At 41.4% G+C, this 23,143-nt stretch overlaps 1 protein-coding gene across 16 annotated transcripts in view; it reads left to right on the forward strand.

Moving 5' to 3' along the window:
* LOC125460699 (voltage-dependent L-type calcium channel subunit alpha-1C-like) overlaps positions 1-23,143 on the forward strand; it is an 814,036-nt gene that overhangs the window by 345,882 nt on the left and 445,011 nt on the right. For all 16 annotated transcript variants that reach the window (XM_048548420.2, XM_048548421.2, XM_048548422.2 and 13 more), the window contains one exon: positions 21,934-22,130. In XM_048548420.2, coding sequence (XP_048404377.1) covers positions 21,934-22,130 — 197 coding nt within the window. The remainder of the gene's footprint in view (positions 1-21,933; positions 22,131-23,143) is intronic.

The following is a 23,143-nucleotide window of genomic DNA, read 5'->3' on the forward strand; positions in this document are numbered from 1 at the left end:
CTATAGTACAAGAGCAGTGATTTACTGCTAAGGCTGTATAAGGCTCTGGTCAGACCACAACTGGACTTGAAACACTGAGGAGCTCTGAGTCCCATAATCGATGGAAAGATGGTGTTGCTCTCTGATGGGAGGAGCTTTATAAGAAAGATCCTGGAGATGAAGGGCTTGTTAACACATGGAGCAGTTGAGGATTCTTTGGCAGTACTTGATCAAGTTTAGAAAGAAGACAGAGGGGAAATCTCGTTGAAGTTTACAGAATACTGAGGCCTGGATAGACTGGATGTGGAGAACAGGTTTCCACTAGTGGGAGAGACTAGAGCCTGAAGCATAACTGCAAAGTGAAGGGATGACACTTTAGAACTGTAGTGAGGTGGAATTTCTTTATTCAAATGGTTGTGAATCTGTGAAACTTGTTCCCATAGAACAGTTCCATTCCTGTCAAGTTGGGAGCAGTAATCTAACATTGACTTTGGCTGGATTGGCAAATCGATAGCCAGAGATTGTTGAATGACGGGCACTAAGGATACTTGAACTCTGGGAGCTCATGCCAACAGGAAGTTCACCCGTATGGTAGGTGTTGCAGCACATGTCTTTGTGGTAAGGGAAAGAGAGGATGCCTCAAGATAAAGGCATACTTTCAGCTTTATAAAGACAAACTTTAACGAAGAAAGCATGTTTGCTAGACTACCATTGTGTTCAGCCACTGATTACAACAGATTACCTTGGAAGAGACCAACACGTGCACCTGCAGGGAGCCGTTATCAAATTAACTTAATTTACACCCACCAAAAGGAAGAGGGATGGCAACAGAGCGTGTTATGTTGCCTACCCCCCCTACTTATCAAAACAGATCTTAAAATGTTAACTGGTACACTATCTTAAAAAGCTCCCTGCTACTTAGGGAAGATGATCTAGATATTCTAGAACCGTAGAACTGACGCCTTGGTAAATGACTTGGTGTCGAAAGGTGTTGGCAAACTGGTACATCAGCCAGCAGCATGAAATTATGTACCTGCACACCTCAGTTCCTGCCTTCACATCAGGGCCAAATCCTGCTTGTTAACTTCTATCTGTAGAGATACTGCCAGGTATATTAAAAATAAAGTTTTATTGCTTCTCAATATGTCTTCATACTCAAAACATCTCATTCTCATTAAGGAAATCATTCTTTGGGATTGCAGGAAATTGTATAGGAGATGACGGTTTCTCTGATTTTACTTTCTGCTCTAGCTTTGTGCTACTTGGTGAAAAGAAACTGGGACATGTTATGATCCAGGCTGAGGTACTGCTGGACATGTCTGATCTCAGAATAAAATTTGTCTTGATAATTTTTAATCTTAGTGTTGGTTAGTCATGAAATATAATAATGAGGCTGCAGAGTTTCTTTAACACCACAACAGAAATGTATTACACAAAAGATGTAGACAAAAATTGCCATCTTAGATACAGAAGACAGTTTAGAAAAGTCTTTAAACAGCAGCAAAACAAAGCTTTCAACTTTCTTCCTGACAGTCCATTACAGAGCTTTATAATTCAAGAAATTGCCTCTATATTAAATCAAAATAGAGATTTACTTAATTGATTTCCCCCAGTTTCTGTTTTGTGAATTGTAAAGCTGCCTTACCTGAATACTCTCAAAACTGAGCTTAAATATTCTTAGAAGTTAACAATTTATTAAAGCTAACTCAACATTCTTCATGTAGAAGCTGCAAAAACACCCCCCCCCCCCCCCCCCCCATGGGATAATTTATTCTCCACTAATCTGAAAAACTCCTTCCCAAGAGAAGAACTACACTTACCTCTGACCCCGGTCAAGTTTCTTTTGAACTGCCCCACAACCTTCCAATGTCTGAGTTTTCTAAAGGCAAAAAACATTTCTTGGTTGTTCTGAACTGAAAGGAAGCTAATGTTCAATATTTACACTGCCTGTTGTAAACAAAGGCTGTGCATTTTGTTTTAAATACACTCCAGGGGTTTCCTATTCTCTGGAACATAATGGATTAAATCCCTATCCCTAAAGGGCTGTCTAATGTGTAATTTAAAAAAATAATGTAGATGGCTCGATCACAAAATCCTAGATTGCAGAGTAATTTTTGTATTCAATGCAGGTGCTCATGCCAGTAGATGGGCAACAAAGGTTTTTCTCTCCTACTGAGCTGCCACTAAAATTCAGAGTAGCTCCAAGAACAGATGTCAAAGTATCCAAATCAGAACATCAAAAGTAAATAGAAGAAATTATAGAGTATTTGACACTATAAGCTTGCTCTGTCATGCAATATAGTCAGGGCTGATCAGATTGTGGCCTGAAGTCCCACTTTTCTGCCTTTTCCTATTGATTTACTTTGTAGGTTAGAAATCTGTTTAACTTCATTTTGGGTATGTTGATGACCCAGCCGTCACTATTCTCTGGGATAATGAACTCCAATGATTAACGATCCTTTGAGTGAACAAATTCTCCATCTCCATGTTAAATTGGAAACACCTTTAAATGTTAACTGTATCCCCTAGTTATAGATTCCCTCATGAGGGGAAACATATTTTTAGCATCTATCCTGTCAAACCATGACAGTATCTTATGTATTTCAGTCAGTCACCTCTCAGCTTTCTGAACGCCAATAAGTACAATCTGCTCAACTTTGCTTGTAAGGCAACTTTGCAACTCAGAAAACAGCCTGATGAACTGCCTCTAACTGGCCTTTTTTCCCCTAAATATATATATTTTATTCATAAGTGTACAAAACTAAAACATTTCAAAATGCAGTATTTACAATTCCATTTAACATATTACTATGCTACACTTAGTTATGGTGGTCCTATTTACAAAATACATTCTATGCCAGGGATCAGCATAAAGGCAAAAACATTTCACATGAAGTAAAATAAATATATACTTTTTCCTCTACACACAATGTTCCTCTCTGCGTCGCCTCAATGCATTCAGTTGTTTGGCTCTCTATACATTCTTTGTATAGCACACAGCCCAAGGGATTCTACAGTTTCCAGCTTCAGTATCCAGTGGCTGAAAGGTTTTAGGCAGCAATTTTTCTGCATTGTATCTCTGCAGCAGTTGCACTGAAGTTTAGTGCATATCTCAACACGTGGACTTCAGACTTTTGAATGTATCAGTTGATTGAGGGCAACTCTGCTGTGGAAGACCAGCAAGTTTCAGGCAGACCAAAGAGCTCTTTCTCACCAGCATAATGGTCCTCTAGACACAGTTGATGCTCACCCAAGGAGTACCTCTGGGAACAGCCCATGAAATGTGGAGTCCTGCATCACAGAGATGCTCCAAATATATCTTGATAAAACCATTACATCTCTCTTTACAGACCTTCTTTACAAAAGAATGTACACAAGGAGTTGGACAGTCTCTTCTCCACTATGGTCACCTTGAGGGCAGATTGTGGAGGGGATGAGATGCCAGGACTATGGAAAAGTTCTGACAAGAAGGACCTTTCTCACCATCTGCCAAGCTATGCCCTGGTGCTTGTTTGTAAGTAACAATGATCCAACATACTGCCAGATAGCTTCAGCAACCTATTCAACGAAACATCCAACAGAATCTACCATCTTTTCTACAGGGCCTCAAGCATATTATATGCTGACCACTGCCTGATGGGCATGTGATCAGAGTTGATTTTTGCATAAATCTCCATGAGGGACAGGTGTTACATCAGACCGACTATTTGGAGTTTTTTGTGTCAATGCAGTTGCTCCATACTTGTCAATACCAAGAACAACGAGAACCTCAGTATGTAATTAAACTTAATGTTTGGCTACTGAGAGCCTATAAGCAACTTGATGCAGCTGCATGTTAGGTTCATCTTTTCCATCTTTATCTAAAAGTTTGCATATCATGTCCTTGTAATCTCATTGATTCCTGAATCATCAGATAAAATGGGAGATGCCTTGGGTGATCGCCACAATGTAGGAACAAGGAATGGACCACACTCTGCAATGTACAGCTGTGCCAAGATAGCCTCACACGTGTTGACTAGTTGCCACCTGCATAGGAGAGGGACTGTCACTCCTATATGGCCAGTGTTTGAGCATGGCTACTTGCAGCTTCTAGTTATTACCAAATGTCTCAGCGCCTCTGAACCATGTTCCCATAACATACAGGTAGTCTGCCCTGACAGTGAATGGGAAAAAGGATGGGTTACCCCACTTCCAAAAGAACATGGCCTCGCTGATCCTGTGGTTTACCTTGGCACCTGAGGACAGTGCCAGTTGGTTGCAGATGCTAAATCAATGGTATGCATTGACAGAAGATCTGAGCAGAAGATGATGTCACCATTGTTTAGGGAATCTTGAATCTGGAGTGCTGCAGTTAACTGGGGCAGTAACCCCTCCATGCCCACATTCTTCCTGATGGACTCAGCAAAAAGCTCTATTTAGCACATGAGCAAGACAGGGGAGAAAGGCAGTTCAATCTGACTTCAGACTTGACTGGAAAACTTTTGGATTCCCGGCCGTTGATTGAAACAGCACTAAAACAAAAGTGATGTTTATGCAGCGTAGTTGTTTCCATTTGTGGATACCTTCCACAAATCCCATTTTGGGGAGTACATCCACCACATGCATGTGCAATATTCAGTTCCAAACTGATGAAGCTGGTGTTCACACCTTGCATGAAGGCAGTAGTGCAAGGCTGTCCGAGATCTGCCTGTCATGTACAGCATAGATCTGGCCACGGTGAATCACTAACTCCCAGGGCAGACCTGACCTGATTAGAGAGAGGACCTTGGACATAGTTTTGTAGTCTGCACTAGCAGGGAGGTCGGTCGCCAATTTCTAATTACCTCCCTCTCCCCCTTCCACTTGTAGATGAGGGTGATGATGCCTTTCCTCATGGATTCGGACACGTTGCCAGCCAGAAGCATAATGTCGTACATCACCAGCAGGTCTTGGCCGATCAAGTCCCACAGAGATGAATACAACTCGGCCGGTAAGCTGTCACTTCCGGGAGTTTTACTCTTCTCAGAGGACTCGAGGGCCTTAGTCATCCAAAATTAAATGGTTTCATCAGATTCTCCTGCATACTGTTATCTAAGACATTCGTAGTAGACGACAAGAACAACTGGGAGGCCATGTTGTCTATATACATCACGTCATGCAGTCTGACATAAAAGGATTTGCTAATCCTCAAAATGTGAGGTTGCAATGACTTTACCAGGCAGTCTTCCTTCTCTGAACTGCAACCAATGCAACTCTGTCTCTTTAAAAAAACAATGCAGTATCCCAGGTGTAGCTCTGTACAGTTATAAAAACCTTCACTGCTTTTATACCTAATTCTCTTGCTATAAAGGCTAACATTCCATTTGCCTTGTAATTACTTGCTGAAACTGCAGACAATCTTTTAATAACTCACTTGTGAAGATACTTTTGTAATACAATATTATGCAGTATCTGTTTTGAATTAGGACTTGCTGTCCTACTCTACTACCAAATTTCATTACCTTACTTTTTCTCAATATGCCAAGTTTTTGCCCATTCAGTTAACCAGTTTATGTCCTAGACTCTTGCAAAAAGGGAAACAAACTTCCTGCACCTAGATTGTCAAGTCCCCTACGAATCTTGGATGTTTCAATAAGATTGGAATTTAGAAGAATGACAGGCAATGATTAGAGGCCCAACCTACTCAACCTCTTCCCCATAGTCCCTTCATATTCAGGAGCAGCCTCATGAACCTTCTGTAGACTGCATCATATGCCAGACAAGCAAGTTCAAAATTGTTTACAGTGTTCTAGCTGTGATCTGATTGGTGCCTTGTATAATTTTAGCAAGAATTCCCTATTTCATACTTCATTCCTTTTGAATGAAAGGCCAACAATCCATTTGGCTTTCTCTATTAAATAATAGTCAGCTCCTCTATTCTTCTGTCAAAGTGCATTACCTCACATATTCCCATGTTATGTTTCATCTGCCAAGTGTATGCCCAGTCATTTAACCTGTCTATATCCCTTTGCAGACTTTGTCATCCTCATCACTTGTCTCCCATTTTTGAGCCAGCCACAAACTCGGCCATTTTATGTTCACTTTTCCAAGTCATTGACTATATTGCACTGATTGCTGTGGCAGTCTGCCCTAGCTATATGTGCCATTCAGAAGATGCCTCACATCTCTTTCTTCCCCCCCCCCCCGCCCCCAAACCTCCCCATCTCAAATATCCACCTTTATTAACCAAGCCTCTATATATGCTAATATACTACTATCTCGGAGACCATTTTAGTCCTAGGTTTTAGACTATTTGGACTAATAGGTCCTGATTTTCATTCTTCCTCCTTTTTGTAAATAATGTTACATTTGTGGTTTGCTCCATTCTTGTCGAATCTTTGCAGAATCTCAACAATTTTGGAAGATCTCAACTAATGCATCCATTAACTTTGCACTCACTTTTTCTAAAACCATAGGATGTGGGCCTTGAAGTTCAGAGAATTTATCAACCTTTAGTTTCATTAGCTTACCTAGTACTTGTTCTCTGGTGATAGTGATTGTTTAAAGTTCCGAACTCCATTTGTCCCATAACTTTCTACCCTGCGTGGAATGTATTTTGTTGTTTCTTCCAAGAAGACAACAAACATTTCTTCACAGTCTGTGCCATTCGTTGTTTTCTGATATTAATTTATATTAATTCATATTTATGAATTAAAAGGGGACCAAAGTATTCTGAAAGTGCTTTCTGTTCTTATATGCTTGTCAAAGTTCTTTGCTGTCTGTTTGGTATGAAAGCTTCAAGTCAAAGGCAAATGAGTATCTCTGAAACAATATGGTGTCTTTTTGAGGACTTACGACAGGAATTATACTTTTCTGAGCAGATGTAGTTTCATTTTAAACTATAGATGGGATTCTCCAAGTCAAGGTGGCTCATGAATGCTTACCAAAGTCCACAAGGAAACCCAGGGATTAAAGAGGTAAGGTTAAGAAACAATACCCTCTCCCATACAAAGCTACGACATCCACTCTCTCACCTATTCTTAATTAGAACATAGAACATAGAACAGTACAGCACAGAACAGGCCCTTCAGCCCACAATGTTGTGCCGACCATTGATCCTCATGTATGCACCCTCAAATTTCTGTGACCATATACATGTCCAGCAGTCTCTTAAATGACCCCAATGACCTTGCTTCCACAACTGCTGCTGGCAACGCATTCCATGCTCTCTCAACTCTCTGCGTAAAGAACCTGCCTCTGACATCCCCTCTATACTTTCCACCAACCAGCTTAAAACTATGACCCCTCGTGCTAGCCATTTCTGCCCTGGGAAATAGTCTCTGGCTATCAACTCAATCTATGCCTCTCATTATCTTGTATACCTCAATTAGGTCCCCTCTCCTCCTCCTTTTCTCCAATGAAAAGAGACCGAGCTCAGTCAACCTCTCTTCATAAGATAAGCCCTCCAGTCCAGGCAGCATCCTGGTAAACCTCCTCTGAACCCTCTCCAAAGTATCCACATCTTTCCTATAATACGGCGACCAGAACTGGACGCAGTATTCCAAGTGCAGTCTAACCAAAGTTTTATAGAGCTGCAACAAGATCTCACGACTCTTAAACTCAGTCCCCCTGTTAATGAAAGCCAAAACACCATATGCTTTCTTAACAATCCTGTCCACTTGGGTGGCCATTTTAAGGGATCTATGTATCTGCACACCAAGATCCCTCTGTTCCTCCACGCTGCCAAGAATCCTATCCTTAATCCTGTACTCAGCTCTCAAATTCAACCTTCCAAAATGCATCACCTCGCATTTATCCAGGTTGAACTCCATCTGCCACCTCTCAGCCCATCTCTGCATCCTGTCAATGTCCCGCTGCAGCCTACAACAGCCCTCTACACTGTCAACGACACCTCCGACCTTTGTGTCGTCTGCAAACTTGCTGACCCATCCTTCAATCCCCTCATCCAAGTCATTAATAAAAATTACAAACAGTAGAGGCCCAAGGACAGAGCCCTGTGGAACCCCACTCACCACTGACTTCCAGGCAGAATATTTTCCTTCTACTACCACTCGCTGTCTTCTGTTGGCCAGCCAATTCTATTCCTAGCGTGATTTGAGTAGGATCTTTATGGATAAAAATTGACAAATTTCAATATGCTGTAAATTTTATGCCAGGTATTCACCAGTAAACTTGTTGATTCTCTTCAACTGGCTAAAATTTACAGTTTAGAGTCTTTAGGTCCTTGCTTTTTGTTATTTCTATGGCATTATCTTATAAATGAATTTATGTAGCTGTGGCCTGAATGATAAAGACTGACTAGAGGATATTGAAAATGGTAGGATGTCCATGTAGATCCAGTTATCTTGATAAAAAGTTAAGTTAATCCTTCCAAATATCATCTACAAGTTTTAGTTTATTGAGTGAGTTTGCTTATGGGTTTCTTTTGCTCTTAAAGTAAGTTTCTTAAAGCAATTTCTGAATAGAGAAAGAAAGCAGGATTTTAACCTGGAGATGCATTCCATAGCGGGAGTATTGCTTTGATGTCATAAATCCAGAAGAATTCATTTTCCAAATGTCCTGCAGTTTTTAAATTAATGGACTACTTAATTTTTAGCGGTTGATTTCCTGCTCATGGACAGCCCAGGTGGCATGCTAAATCCTGTTAAGTAGGAAAGCTGCAGTCCATGGTACTGTAGGAAGAGCTTAGTTACAGAACTTGATTCCATTTGTGGGCAGAATCCTGGCCAAGGACAGAATGTGACAGTGGTCAAGGAATGAACAGATGGTGGTCAGCAGTGGAGTCAGATTTAGTTGGGTGATGAGTTCTAATGTTACCTGCAGTAGGTAGATCATAATTAGGTGAAGCAAATGGTCAGGAAATCCGATATTGGTAAGGGAAGCAAAATGTGATCAGGTATTCAGTCATTTGGGGAAGAATTTGTAACTGACAGATTAAATGGAGAGAAAGTTTTAATAGGTAGCTTGTTGGGCATTCCTGGAAAAGGCAGTTGAAATTAATTGAAAATGGAATCTTAAATTGAGGGTAGAAGTGTGGGCGATGGGTCAGACCCGGTTGAGGGTCCTGTTAATCCCCTGCTGTGATTGGCCACAGTTCTAATGAACCTGTGTGGCGCATAGAAATTATATTGCATGGCATGTCTTATGAATAGTGTGCTAGGATTAGTAAAATCTTGCCAGCCCACTTCTATATCCCACATCACCCATTCAAGAAGGTATTGTCAAATACATTCAAGGAGAGAGGAAATCAACTCCATATTCTTGTGCAACCTGTAAGATCTTGGATTGTCTTTGAGAGTTGTGGGTTACAGGTATGGCTTCTAAGATATCTTGTATCTATTACTACTTCACACAAATGAGTATGACCAATCTATAATGACCAGTGATCTGGTCAAGATTGCTTGGGACCAGGATTTTTATCTTACATAGTTGCCTTGATTTATAGATCTGTTCAGCTTGTACCAGTAAATGCCCATCCTGGCTTTTTATCCCAGTTCCCCAAACAATTAGAGATAACAAGGTGTAGAGCTGGATGCAGGCCAAGCAGCATCGGAGGAGCAGGAAAGCTGACATTGTGTCTGGACCCTTCTTCAGAAACCCATTTCTGAAGAAGGGCCCAGACCCGAAATATCAGCTTTCCTGCTCCTCTGCTGCTTGGCCTGCCGTGTTCATCCAGCATCTGCAGTTCCTACTATCTTCCCAAACAATTTCCTGCCCTGAAACTAGATGTCAAGGTAAGTCTGAAATATCAGAGATACTTCCACAGGACAGAATACAGTTTTCCACATATTTGTGTTTGGTTGATTTCAAATGTATGAACATGTGCAACATCAAATTGTATGGCGATTAAGTTTTAAAGCCCAGCAGGACCTTCTGTGCACAAGAGCCACTATGATGGCATCATATGGGCATAACAGCTAAGGATCTTAAAAGAATGAGATGCAACATCTGAGTGAAATTGTAAAAGACACTGAGCACAATCACATTGTAATCTGTAGCCCAGTTACTAATATATAAATTTGCTATGTCTTGTAAATTACAAAAGATTTAAGGAAGTAATTTTCCTCTACCACATTCGACCAAACAAGATTGGTCAAACATTTCGCTTGGTGAGCTCGCATGCCCTTGCAAAAAGATAGTAGAATGGGAGTTGAAAATTAATGCAACCAAGTGTAAAATGTTTCAAAAAGGAGAAAAAAAATCTGCAAGGTGTTGACATAGCTAAGGATGTAATAAAAATACAAGGAATATTTTTTATATACATCAAATAACACATCTAAGTAATGCTGACCATCAATAATAAATTCCCTGAATTTTAGAATGCATGTCAAAGAAAGTCAAGATCAAAATTCTGTAGTTTTCTGATCAAATCAATCCTTTCTCAATGGCCAGAAGAATCAGACAATACCACAAGTTTGGCATTAAAAATATAAAAGAAACATTACAACAAAGGCTGGAGGAGTATTATTGCTCTATTTCCCTTACTCCTTCGGTCAAAAACAGCAACGGGATTTCACCATCTACTCAACAAGAGGGTTTACCTTTTATAAGTGAGATGTGTAATTTTTCTTAGTAAACTTTCCTCTAAAATATTCTTAGCAGGCTTCCCCCCAGCTCAGCTTGTTCCTTCCAAGTGAACCAGATGGATCAAGCACCTCCCCAAGCCAGTGACTGTTCAAAACAGCACCACAAGCCCAACGATATAGGTGCAGAAGTTAGGCCATTCAGCCCATAGTCTGCTCTGCCAATCAGTCATGGATGATAAGTTCCTCAACCCCATTCTCCTCCGTTCTCCCCTTGATAATGAAGAATCTATCTGTCTCACTCTTAAATGCATTCAATGGCCTGGGTTCCACAGACTTTTCTGGCAGTGAATTTCATAGATTCACCACTCTCTGGCTGAACTTTCTCCTTATCTCCGTTCTTCTAGTCTTCCCTTTTACTCTAAGGCTGTGCCCTCAGGTCCTATTCTCTCGCACAAATGAAAACATCTTCCCAACATCCACTCTGTCCAGGCCATTCAGTATTCTGTAAGTTTCAATTAGATTCCCCCAATCTTTTTAATCTCCAAAATGAGTATAGTCCCAGAGTCCTCAAAAGTTCCTTCACATGTTAAGCTTTTCATTCCTGGGACCATTCTTATGAAGCTCCTCTGAACCTGCTCCAGGACCTGGTACATTCTTCCTGAGATATGGGGCCACAATATGCCAAATGTAGCCTGACCAGAGCCTTATAAAACCTCAGGAGGACATCCCTGCTTTTATATTCAAGTCCTCAAAATAAATGCCAACATTGCATTTGGCTTCCTGACTACTGACTCAACCTGCATGTTTACCTCGAGAGAATCCTGCACTAGAACTCCCAAGTCTCTTTGCACTTCAGACTTCTGAATTTTACTCCCTAGTTAGAAAATAGTTCATGCTTTTATTCTTCTTACCAAAGTGCATGACCTCACACTTTTCCATGTTGTACTCCACTTACCACTTGTTTGCCTGTTCTCCAAACCTGCCAAAATCCTTCTGCAGCCTCCCCGCCTCCTCAATACTACCTGTCCCTCTACCTATCTTTGTATCATCTACAAACATAGCCAGAATGCCCACAGTTCCTTCATATAGATCATTAGTGTATAAAGTGAAAAGTTGAGGTCCCTACACTGACCCTTGCGGAACACCACTTGTCACTGGCTGCCATCCAGACAAAGACCCTTTTATCCCCACTCTGCCAAATAGCCAATCTTCTATCCATGCAAGCACCTTGCCTGTAACACCATGGGCCCTCATCTTACTCAGCAGCCTCCTGTGCAGCATCTTGTCAAAGGCTTTCTTGAAGTTCTGGTAGATAACATCCATTGGCTCTCCTTGGCCTATCCTGCTGGTTACCTCCCCAAAGAATTCTAACGGATTTGTCAGGCATGACCTTACCCTATTTTACCATACATTTCCAAATACTCAGAAATCTCATCCTTCACAATGGACTCAAATCTTACCCACGACCAAGGTTAGGCTAATCGGCCTATAATTTTCTGTCTTTTGCCTTGCTCACTTTTTTAAACAGGGATCTACAGCAAAGCAAGCGGTTACTTAGGGTTGTACGATTTGCAGCCTTGTTTTATAAACAAAATCTAATGTCTGCAGTGAACTGTAAATTGCATCTTTTCAAAAACACTTCCTAGATTGGAATTAATATATGGAGAGATAGAATAGGATATGAGAGAAGAGGAATAATGCAACCTGTAAGAAAAGTAGAAGAAAACATCTGAGGGGAGTGGTAAAATGCAACATGTGAGAACAGATGTAAAATGTGAAAACTCCACTGAAGCAGGTATCCCATCGTCAAGTCTTGCTTTATTCACACATGCATAGTATATGGCTCTGAGCTAGCTAGCTCAGAGCTGGTGATCAGAGCCTCTGACATTCCTATTTGTATCTGTCAGCTAGTACTCCCTGAACGGGGCTATTAACCTGGTCCAATCAAGAAACTCCTATTCTGTGAGATCTACCTGGCTGACCTGCTACCAATCATTATATCCTTTCCCCTCTAAGTCCTGGGATGTAGGCACATTCTCTTTCCTGTAGCTTCTCCTGGGGCATTTTTACATCAGATCTGGTTCATATAACTCTGCCTCAAATACTGGCGGTACGTTCTGGACTGTAGCTAATCTCTTGCGCTCAGAGTGTCTCGGTTGAAATTCATTCTCTTCAGGCATTAAAGGCATTGAGGATGCAACATCTGCCATACCTATTTCATCCTCAGTGCTTTCTTCGATGCCAGGCAGAGGGGGAGAACCTACAGGTTCTGACAGCCTCAGATGTTCCGAGAGACAGATATGTTTTGCTCTTGCTGTTTGTAAGGTTGTAGTTTCGTGTCGTCCACATGCTTGTTCAGGACCATCTGCCCTACCTGAACTTTGTATGTGAAGGGACCTGACCTCGCATTGATTTGTGCCTTTTACACATACAGGGCAGCTCCCGTGGTGTCAATACTGAATTTCGTCCCCTGAAGTAAATTGCCTTTGTTGCTTATAGAAATCTTATCTGGCATTGGTATTCCTCATATTGTTTCATTGTCTTTCCACTCCCCCCCACACCCCCCCCCCCCACCCGCCATAAAGATTAACCTGGTACAGAGTCTTCTCCCCATTAGCATCTCTGTTGGAGCTTTCCCTGTAGTTGCGTGAGGGGTGATCCTATAATCAAACAGGAACTGGGAACAGTTTGGTATCAGGTGAATCTATGGATTTTTTTCTTTAAATGGAGATAAATCCAGATAAATGGCAATCCGCAGTAAATGTTATAAAATGTTCTCCATTGTCTGCTGGGAAAAGGCACAGGCTGGTGATATCCTAAAAGGAAGCCTCGTATGTTAATTCATACCGTTATGGATAATAATTGTAGCATACTTCTGGGAATTCTCAACTAGTCGTAATTGCAGGTGTGCATGGCTCATGTCCACCTTTTGTAAACAACTGCCCCTCCGCAACTAGTTTTGCACATAAGTCCACTATGTGAGGGATTGGGTATTTATTCAGCTGCAAAAAGCTATTTACCATTTATTTGAAATCACAGACAAACCAACCCATTGGGCTTCACAGTTGGTACAACCAGTGCTGCCTATTCTGCAAATTGTACTAGTTTCATTCCTTCACTTTCCAGCCTCTTGATTTTTGTCTCTGTTTTTGCATATAAGGCAAATGGCATTGGGTGGACCTTGCAGAATCGTGGACTTGCTTCATCATCAACATTCAAGGTGGCTTTGATTCTTTGGTCATCTCTAGACTTTCTTGAAAAGCATATGGTTATTTAATTAGGACTCTTCTCAGGCACCTGTTTTCTAATCACAAAATGTTGAGGCAATTGAGTTGAATCTTTCTCAAACAATTTAATCATGTCAGGCTTGGGCCCAAATGTTTTGCTACAGTCAAGTAACTGAACCAATAACTTCTCACAAGAAATCAGAACCAAATGTGTACCCTTAATCTGTAGAGGTTCTCCAGTATGGGTTCTCAGCTTGGCTGAGGCCTCACACATACTTTAAGTGTAGGAGTCCAGAGCAAATTTTCACAAAGACTGACTCTGCAATCACTAATGTAGCTGCACCAATATCAACCTCTATTTGAACATTTAACCAGATGTTTATTTTAATTGGTTCTGATTTAGATGTTGCTTAGCAACATCTCCTGTTCCAAACCAGGTGTAGGTGAATTTTCCAGGTGTGCATTCTCCTTGGAACCAGCCTGAGTGTTCTTTTACTCAATTTAGGACTAGTGAGACTATTTTGCTATCTTGAGTCCATGGATCGGCAGCAACTACATTAGCCATCTGGCCCAGATCGGTGAGAAAATTTCAACCATTTGGTTGAGGCTCGGCTTTGTTTTTCTGTGGGGTGACCTAGAGTCCCTCTGTTCAGGATACGACCTGAGTGAGGCCAAGCAATTATTGTCACTCCAGTGGTGTACTCCAAACTCAGTTGGCTTGGCAAGTGAGTCCACCTCCATATGCTCCACTTGCCGCAATTTCTAGTGTCAAAGCCAATTGTAGTGCCTGTTTGAAGTCCACTAGGTCTTCGGCTAGTATACTTTGCTGAATCACATCTTTAATCCCACATACTAAAAGGTGTCAGCATCTCACTTAGGGTTAAACCAAAATCACATGCCTCTACCAATTGTCTTAATCTCATCAAATATCCTGATTTGGATTCCTTAGTTCTCAAATTACCAAGTAAAACAGCACCTCAGCAGTAGAGAAGGCTTGGAATTGTAGTATCTCATAGCTAAATCAGTCAGCACCTATAAGATTTTATTACCTGGTGCCTCAGGGAAAGTTAGGCTTCTCATAACCGAGCAAAACTGCAGGTCCACAATCTGAGAGGCAAATTATTCAATGGTTTTTATCTGCCCCAATGTCATTTTGCCTGGAAAAAAAATGACATTCTTTCCACATACTGGGCCCAGTCTTCAGTGGCAGGACTGAAGGGATCAGGCCTCCCAAATAACAGTATGATGCAAGAAATACTTACCCCAACTGAAAGATGATTGTTGTGAGCAAATCTCTTCAGGGGCATGTTTTTTTTCTAGATGCCACTGAAATAACTCCATGAAGGCCAGTATCCTGTCTTCAAGTCACCCTTTAAGCATGTATAGCACATGACACTCTCAGCTAGCTCAGAGCTAGTACCTAGGGTGAGCAGAACCCCTGTCACTCCTGTTTGTCTGTCAGCCAAGACTCCGTGATTGGACCAGGTTAATGTCCCTAATTAGGGAGCTCGTATTCTGTGAGATACACCTGGCTGACCTAGTTCCAATCACCACAATGAAGTGTATATGAGGAGCAAGATCGTGTGATCATTGGGAGGAGAGATAGAATAATATGTATGAGGAGAATTAAATGTGCCACACGAGGGCAGAATGAATTTGCGAGTTTAGAAGTATGATGTGTCCTGTAAGAAAAAGATATACTGCTATCAGTCAAAAATTGAAGTGGAATGCAACCTTTAAAGAGAGGTAGAATGGGATAATTGGAAGGACAGCAATGTTTCACCTGGTCAATAATGTGAACTCATTGAATATTGAACTGAGGCTGTTCATAACACTGAAAACTTGGTGACCTTCTTTTTGAAAATTAAGGTAAACTGTCCACTGACGAGATTGTAGTGCTCAGAAGAGCTTGCGGGCTGTCCAGCACAAATGGAAAAAGTAGAGGGAGTATTGACAATGGGATTATCTTTGTCCTTTCTCTCTCTCATGCAGACTTCTGAGATGTAAATCGGGTTGAAAGAGCTTTCACTAAAACAGTTGAGGGAATTACTTGGCTATTTTAAGTGCATTTGCATGCAATAAATTTCCTGTCAATATGTTGATTTTGTCAGTACATTAGCAGGTGATGAGACAGACATTACGACTGACAGAATGAGAGCTACCTTTAAAACAACTACGAAAAAGTCATATTTTTCTTCTGTTTTAAGTATAATTTCATTTTCATTGCTAAAGTTTACATCTTTTTAAGCTTTTTGAAGAGTTTTAGTTGAACTTTTTTGTAATTATAAGCTTGAAAGTACTTTTAATGTGGGAATTCTGCTTTGTGACATTAGGAAGATGAACATGACAAATAGGCTGCAAAAAACCAGATTACCAGAGGTACGAGCTGTTATAATTTAATCATGCCTACTGCAGGTTTTTTACCTGCCTGCCTTCAAAGGCAAACAACCTTAGCAAATCAGTGATAATGGGAACTGCAGATGCTGGAGAATCAAATCCTTTTCTTTCTGGAGAGGCATAAAAGAGTTATAAAAAAGAATTATGTATGCTGGAATTCTGAGACAAAATAGAAAATGCTGGCAAAATTCACCATGGCTGGTAGCATCTATGGAGAGGAAAACAGAGTTGATGTTTTGAGTTCAGTGACCCATCATCAGAACTGAAAAATAGCTGGGATAGGGTGGTATACTATATTAACCTGTGTTTTATCTGTCTATAGAAACTGCCGATAAAGAGTAATTATTGTTTTGCTTTAATCAGATACTCAGCTAATTTCCACTGGGATACGTTACAAATGAACGTTCAGGTCATTGCTGCCATCAACTGCTTCAACCCAGCATGATAGGACATATCAACAATATTTGTCAATCTGAAATTCAACACTTTGCTTCACTTACTTATACAGTTAAGAAACACACGAGACTGGTGCTGGCATGGTAGGTAGTGTTCAAGCTCTCGACCCTGTCTGCTCCAGGCCAACTAGCTAGTCTCCTTTTTTGTCATTTTTTTTTTCCTATTTTGTTTCTTTATCTGACATCATCGGGATGCTGGAGCAGTGCTTGTTGTGTCTTCTGCTGTGACAGTGGCAGTGCCTTGTGCAAGGGCTCCTAGCTGCTCTAAGTTTTCAATGTGGACTCTGGGTCGTTGACTGCAGTGGTGGCGATGGTGCCCAGAATGAGGTCTTCTGGCTGCAGTAGGCCCGGAGCATGGACTCGGGGTCTAGACAGGTTGTCATCTGCGATGGTGTTTGGCGGGTTGTCAGTGGTGGCGGTGCCCAGAATAGGGATACTTGGTTGTGGCAGCAGGTCACTGTGATGAAGGTAATACTCAAAACAGGAACTCCTGGCTGCAGTAGACCTAAAGCATGGGGACACCTTGAGGCCCAGAGCACCTTACAGAAGCCCTGGATCTGTGTTTAAGATCCCCTTTTACTGCAAGGGAACTCTGTTAATTTCTTTTTGTTCTTTCTGTAAATCAAAATGGCACCAAATTGTGGCAACAAAACCCTTTTTGCTGTATCTCTCGAGACATATGTGACAATAAGTAACTCCTAATAACTCCGATGCACTTCAGCCAGTAGGATCACTATGCTAATTACCTCTGAGTTAAATATGCACTTAATGTTGATTTGTTGCTGTATCTGAAGCAAGTGTTAATATATACCGTGCAATATTAATTTGTTTGGAGTTGACGAGATCTGCGGGTTCTTCTTTTGTGATATCAATCAGATCAGAGGAGATATTTAAAATGCTTTACTAAATTAGATCTCAAATTATAATAGCCTGGTCTGATTCAATATATAAGAATCAAAAGAACTGCGGATGCGGTAAATCAGGAACAAAAACAAAGTTGCTGGAAAAGCTCAGCAGGTCTGGCAGCATCTGTGGAGGGGAAAAAAAAGGGTTAACGTTTCGGGTCTGGTGACCCTTCCTCTGAACTGATGGTAGCTGGGAGAATGTCAGTTTAAATGCAGAAAATAGGGAGGTAGGTGAGGTAGGGAGTAAATGATAGGATGGAGCCCAAAGAGAGAGAGAGAGAGAGAGAGACAGTTGGACAGACAAAGGGAGTTGCTAATAATCAGGCTAGGAGGATGAATAGTTCTTAATGGGGACTGTTAGTGACTAACAACAGAGGGTGTGTAGTGGCAGACTGTGGTAACAAGGCCTGGTATGTGGGGTGGGGTCTGGGACATGGGGGAGTTTAGGCCCTAAAATTATTGAACTCAGTATTGAGTCCGGAGGGCTGTAGGGTCCCCAAGTAGAAAATGAAACCAACTTTGACAAGGGAGCCTCCGAAATGTCCACATTCTTTCTCAACCGAGGATTCCCCAGCTCTGTCGTTGACAGGGCCCTCAATCAGGTCCGACCCATCTCCCGCACTTCTGCCCTCACCCCTTCTCTTCCTTTCTGCAACAGCGATAGGGTCTCCCTTATCCTCACCTACCATCCCACCAGCACCCACATCCAGAAGATCGTCAGATGCCATTTCCGCCACCTCCAGCAGGATGCCACCACCAGACACATTTCCCCTTCCCTCCCCTCCCTTGTCCACCTTCAACAGGGATCATGCCCTCTGGGACACCCTGGTCCATACCTCCTTCACCCCCAACACCTCCCTACAGCCCTGCGGCACCTTCCCCTGCAACCACTATCCAAGGGCCCAAACATACCTTCCAGGTGAAACAACACTTCACCCGCACTTGCAAGAATCTAGTCTACTGCATTCGTTGCTCACAATGTGGTCTCTGCTACATTAGGGAAACGAAGCGCAGACTTGGTGACATCTACGTTCTGCTCGCAAAACAGACCCTGAACTATCTGTTGCCTGCCACTTCAATGCACCACCTTGCTCCCTGCCCAATATCTCTGTCTCCAGCTTGCTACAGTGTTCCAGTGAAGCCCAGTGCAAGCTGGAGGAACAACACCTCATTTTCCGCTTGGGGACCCTGCAGCCCTCCGGACAGAATATGGAGTTCAATAATTCCAGGGCCTAAACTCCCCTATGTCCCAGCCCCCCACCCCACACACCAGGCCCTGTTACCACATAGTCTGCCACTACACATCCCCTGTTGTTAGTCACCAATAGTCCCCATTAAGAACTATTCACCCTCCCAGCCTGATTATTAGCAACTCCCTGCCCCACCCACCTCTCTATTTTCTGCATATAAACTGATGTTTTCCCAGCCACCATCAGTTCTGAGGAAGGGTCACCAGGACCCGAAACGTTAACTTTTTTTTCCCCTCCACAGATGCTGCTAGACCTGCTGAGCTGATTTAATATATGTTTGCGTATAATAGAATAAAATTAGATGTAATTGGATCAGGTTTGTGGTGACAAGGTCCCTCCTCTTCCTGCTCTATTTCACTTCTCACTGCAGCTGAAAGGCTGCCAACATCATCAAAAACCCATCACACCCCTGCCATGATCTCCTACAACATCTTCCATCAGATGGAAGATACAGAAGCCTGAACACATGCTGTAGCAGGTTCAGGAACAGCTTCCTAGCTCTTTTTAGACTGATGAATGGACTTTATAGCCTCAAATAATCTTGCCTGGCGCACACCCTGTGCAATGTAACCTGTATGCTGTTGTCTAGGTCTTTTTGATCTATAAATCCTTGCTTATTATAATTTATCTCTACTGCTCACAACAATGCTTTGGTACAAGTGATAATAAATTGATCAATCAGTTAATTGTGTTGCAAGATGAGACTTAGTGCTTAGATGATGGAAATTTGAAGAACCTGTGGAGAGCATCTGACATTTAAAGTTATCCCTCAGGTTGTAGAAACTCAGCTTCTGTATGTTTCATTACAAATGAATACCTTTTGATGTATGTTTGGTACCATATATAAGCGTGGCAGTAGGTTTTTCTTTACAACTTTCCGAAACATGACATCATGAAGTCTTGGAGATGTGTAACATTTAGCACAGAATCTGACTATGTAGCAGATGGCCAATGGGTACAGTGTAGACCAATGGGGCAGGTTAGTATGAAAGGCATGAGGGAGCCGATCAAACTAAGGGTAATCTCCATAATGTAGCTGAAGTGTCTGGCCCTGCTGCCAGTGGCTAAGTGGATTATAAAGTGTAGTCCCATAAAACAAAAAGGGGAAAAAACTACTATTTGCCTTAATAACCTTTTTCCCTTTTCCCTAAGATCACCCAGTTTGTGCCATCTCCCTTTTAATGCTAGAAATGAATCGTGTTACTTCATTGAAACCTAACAACTCGCAGCGTTTCTAAAATGTCTTGCATCGTGTGCCAACAGAAAAATAAAAATGTTGAAGTGAGCTGACCTTACATTGTGGGATAAGGAAAGTCAATCCCATGCAGTGGACAAGGAGGAACCAGTGGATATGGTATATTTGAATTTTCAGAAGGCATTCAAGAAGGTGCTGCATAAGATAAAGGTGCACGATGTTACTGGTAATGTATTAGCGTAGGTAGAGGATTAGTTAGCTAACAGAAAGCCAAGAGGTGGCATAAATGTGATAACAAGGTGTAGAGATGGATGAACACGGCAGACCAGGCAGCATCAGAGGAGGAAAGCTGACGTTTCTGGTCTGGGCCCTTCTTCAAAAATCATTTGAGTGAGTCTGTGGAATTCCTTTCCCAGTGAAGCAGTTGAAGCTACCTTGTTGAACATTTTAAGGGCAAAGATAAGAGTTTTGAACAGTAATGGTATTAAGAGTTATGGTGAGCGTGTGGGGAAGTGGAGCTGAGTTCAGGAAAAGATCAGCCATGATCTTATTGAATGGCAGCAGGTTTTAGGGGCCAGATAACCTACTCGTGCTCCTATCATGGAGAACACCAAACTTCAACAACAATGCTGCCTAAGGGTGTCATTTCTTTCATGAATATGAATTGTGATGTTACAGAAACAGAATTTTAGGATTCTCTTTTTAATTTTTACAAGTTGTCTCCAATCCATGTGGATCTAAAAACAAATATTGCAATGCTCTTTACTAGAGTCATCCAATCTGAAATTAAATTGTACTGGATAAAATTTGGAATAGTGCAGTGGGCATTTCATCAGTGTTCCCTCTGGATATTAATAAACTTGTTACCGAAAGTTGATCTATTATTGTTAATCATAGTTGACAGGATCCTCAGCCATGTATGACCTATTTCCCACACTTCTGCCTTCACTCTTTCCGTTCCCTCCTACTACACTGATAGGGTTCCCTGGTTCTCATTTGCCACCTCACCAGTATCCCCATACAAGGGATCGTAAGCCATCATTTCTGCCACATCCAGCAGAATGCAATCACCAGACCTGTGCCTCTTCCCTCGCCTCCCTTGTCAGCATTCCCCAGGGACTGTTCCCTTCAGGACACTGTAGTCCACTCTTCCACTCAACCCCACAGCACCTTCCCAAGCTATCAAAGAAGGTGTAACACCTGCCCATTCACTCACTCCCACCTCACTATCCAAAGGTCCTGACACAACTCCCTACTGAAGCAGCATTTTATCTGCATTTCACTCAATGTAGTTTACGATGCTCACAATGTGGCCTCCTTTACACTAGGGCGATGAAATACAGACTGGGTAGCCACTTTGCGGAATACTATGTTCCGTCCACAAAAATTATCCTGACCTTCCAGTTTCCTGCCACTCCAATACATCATCGTATTCCCTGGTCAACATTTCTGTCTTGGGCCTGCCACAGTGCTCTTATGAGGCTTGGTGCAAGCTGGAAGAACCACATGTCATTTTCTGCAGGGGACACTGCAGTCTTCAGTTAAATAATTTTAGAACCTGAAAGTCTTCCTCTATGTCCTTTACTCATCTCCACGCCCCTGGCCTTGTCATGACATGGGCTGCTTGCATCACAGCCAACTCGTTTTCACCTACTTAAAGACCCCAATAATCATTTGTTTTCCCTCCGTGGCGTACCATTACCCATCACTTTGTCTGCCTAACTATCTTTATCTCTCTCTGAGCTCTGTCTCCACCTAGTCACTTACTCCTTCCTTCCACCACTACCACTGCCCCCAACTCCACCTATCATCAGTACATATACAACATTTTCCTAGTTGCTGATAGTTCTGAAGAAGGGTCACTGGATCCAAAATGATACATTGACTTTGTTTTCTTTCCACAGATGCTGTTAGACCCCCTGAGATTCTCAAACATTTTCTGATTTTGTTTGAGATTTCCCATATCCACAGTTCTTTTGTTTTATTACATTGTTAACCTATTGTTTTGTTTCATATTCAGATACAGTTGCTGAAGAGGAACCTGCACCCTGTAGCTTAAATATTGGACATGGTCGTCGATGTTCAAATGGCACATTATGTAAAAGTGGATGGGTTGGCCCCAATGACGGAATCACTAATTTCGATAACTTTGCGTTTGCTATGTTAACCGTATTTCAGTGCATCACCATGGAGGGGTGGACTGATGTCTTATACTGGGTATGTATTACAACAGAAACTAAACAACAAAATACGTTCTGGAGAAGGTGAATGAAGTAAACTACAATAATTGTATGGATGACAATTTACTTCTCTATAAGTTCATGAAAATTACTCTAATTGTGCCATTTTCACCAGAATACAAAGCATTTCAGATTGGCTGCAGCTTAATTATTTTGATAAGGAAGTAACTTAAAACTTAGTTGTAGGATCTGGCTGTATTTTACCCTGTTGTAAGTATTTGATTTAAAAAAAATTATATACACAAGTTTTTTTTTGCGACTGGAAAATATTTAACATCTCAAATGGTAACCGTTTTCACTTTTTGTGTTCTAATACTATTGTACTTAAGTTAGACCTGAACCACTTTCATAAAATAAGGTTATTAGCAGCAAATTTGTTACCAACAATGAATTTTTTTTCAGTTAATTTCACTGCCTGTTATATTCATCTGTAGAATTTCTATATCTGCTTGTCCTCTTTTTTTCCCTTATCTATATTATACTGTTTATAACTTGTTAAACTCAACTTCTGTCTTTTCATTATTTACTGTTTTCACACTTCATTTGCTATTTTCAGTCCCTTTTTTAAATTGAAACTTTGGGGTAATTTTTCAGTTATTATTTCTCTGTCAATGCCATGCTTTCCATTTTCCTAGCTACTGATCACTTGATTCCTATGTCCTTTGCCCTTTCCAGCTGCTTTATGCTTGACTTGCTCTTTTACTCATATTATGTTTCTCATTGCATTCATTTGCTCAGTTAAAGACTTACTTTACCTTTTATTCCTTTGAGTAATGTCACCACTAACCTGAATCCAAGAAGAGTAAGTAACACAAGGAACTAGTGGTCTCACCAGGTTGCGTTCTATTGAGATCTTGTTTCACAAAGTATTGGAATTTTTGGGCATTAGCAGGTCAGATGAGATAATGAGTACAAGGTATTGGATGAAAAGTCAGAACAAAAAATGTAAATAAGAGAAAAGATAAATAATGACTTAAGATGCAAGGGTTA

This window comes from Stegostoma tigrinum, chromosome 18, assembly GCF_030684315.1.
Source record: "Stegostoma tigrinum isolate sSteTig4 chromosome 18, sSteTig4.hap1, whole genome shotgun sequence".
In the NCBI taxonomy this organism is placed as follows: domain Eukaryota; kingdom Metazoa; phylum Chordata; class Chondrichthyes; order Orectolobiformes; family Stegostomatidae; genus Stegostoma; species Stegostoma tigrinum.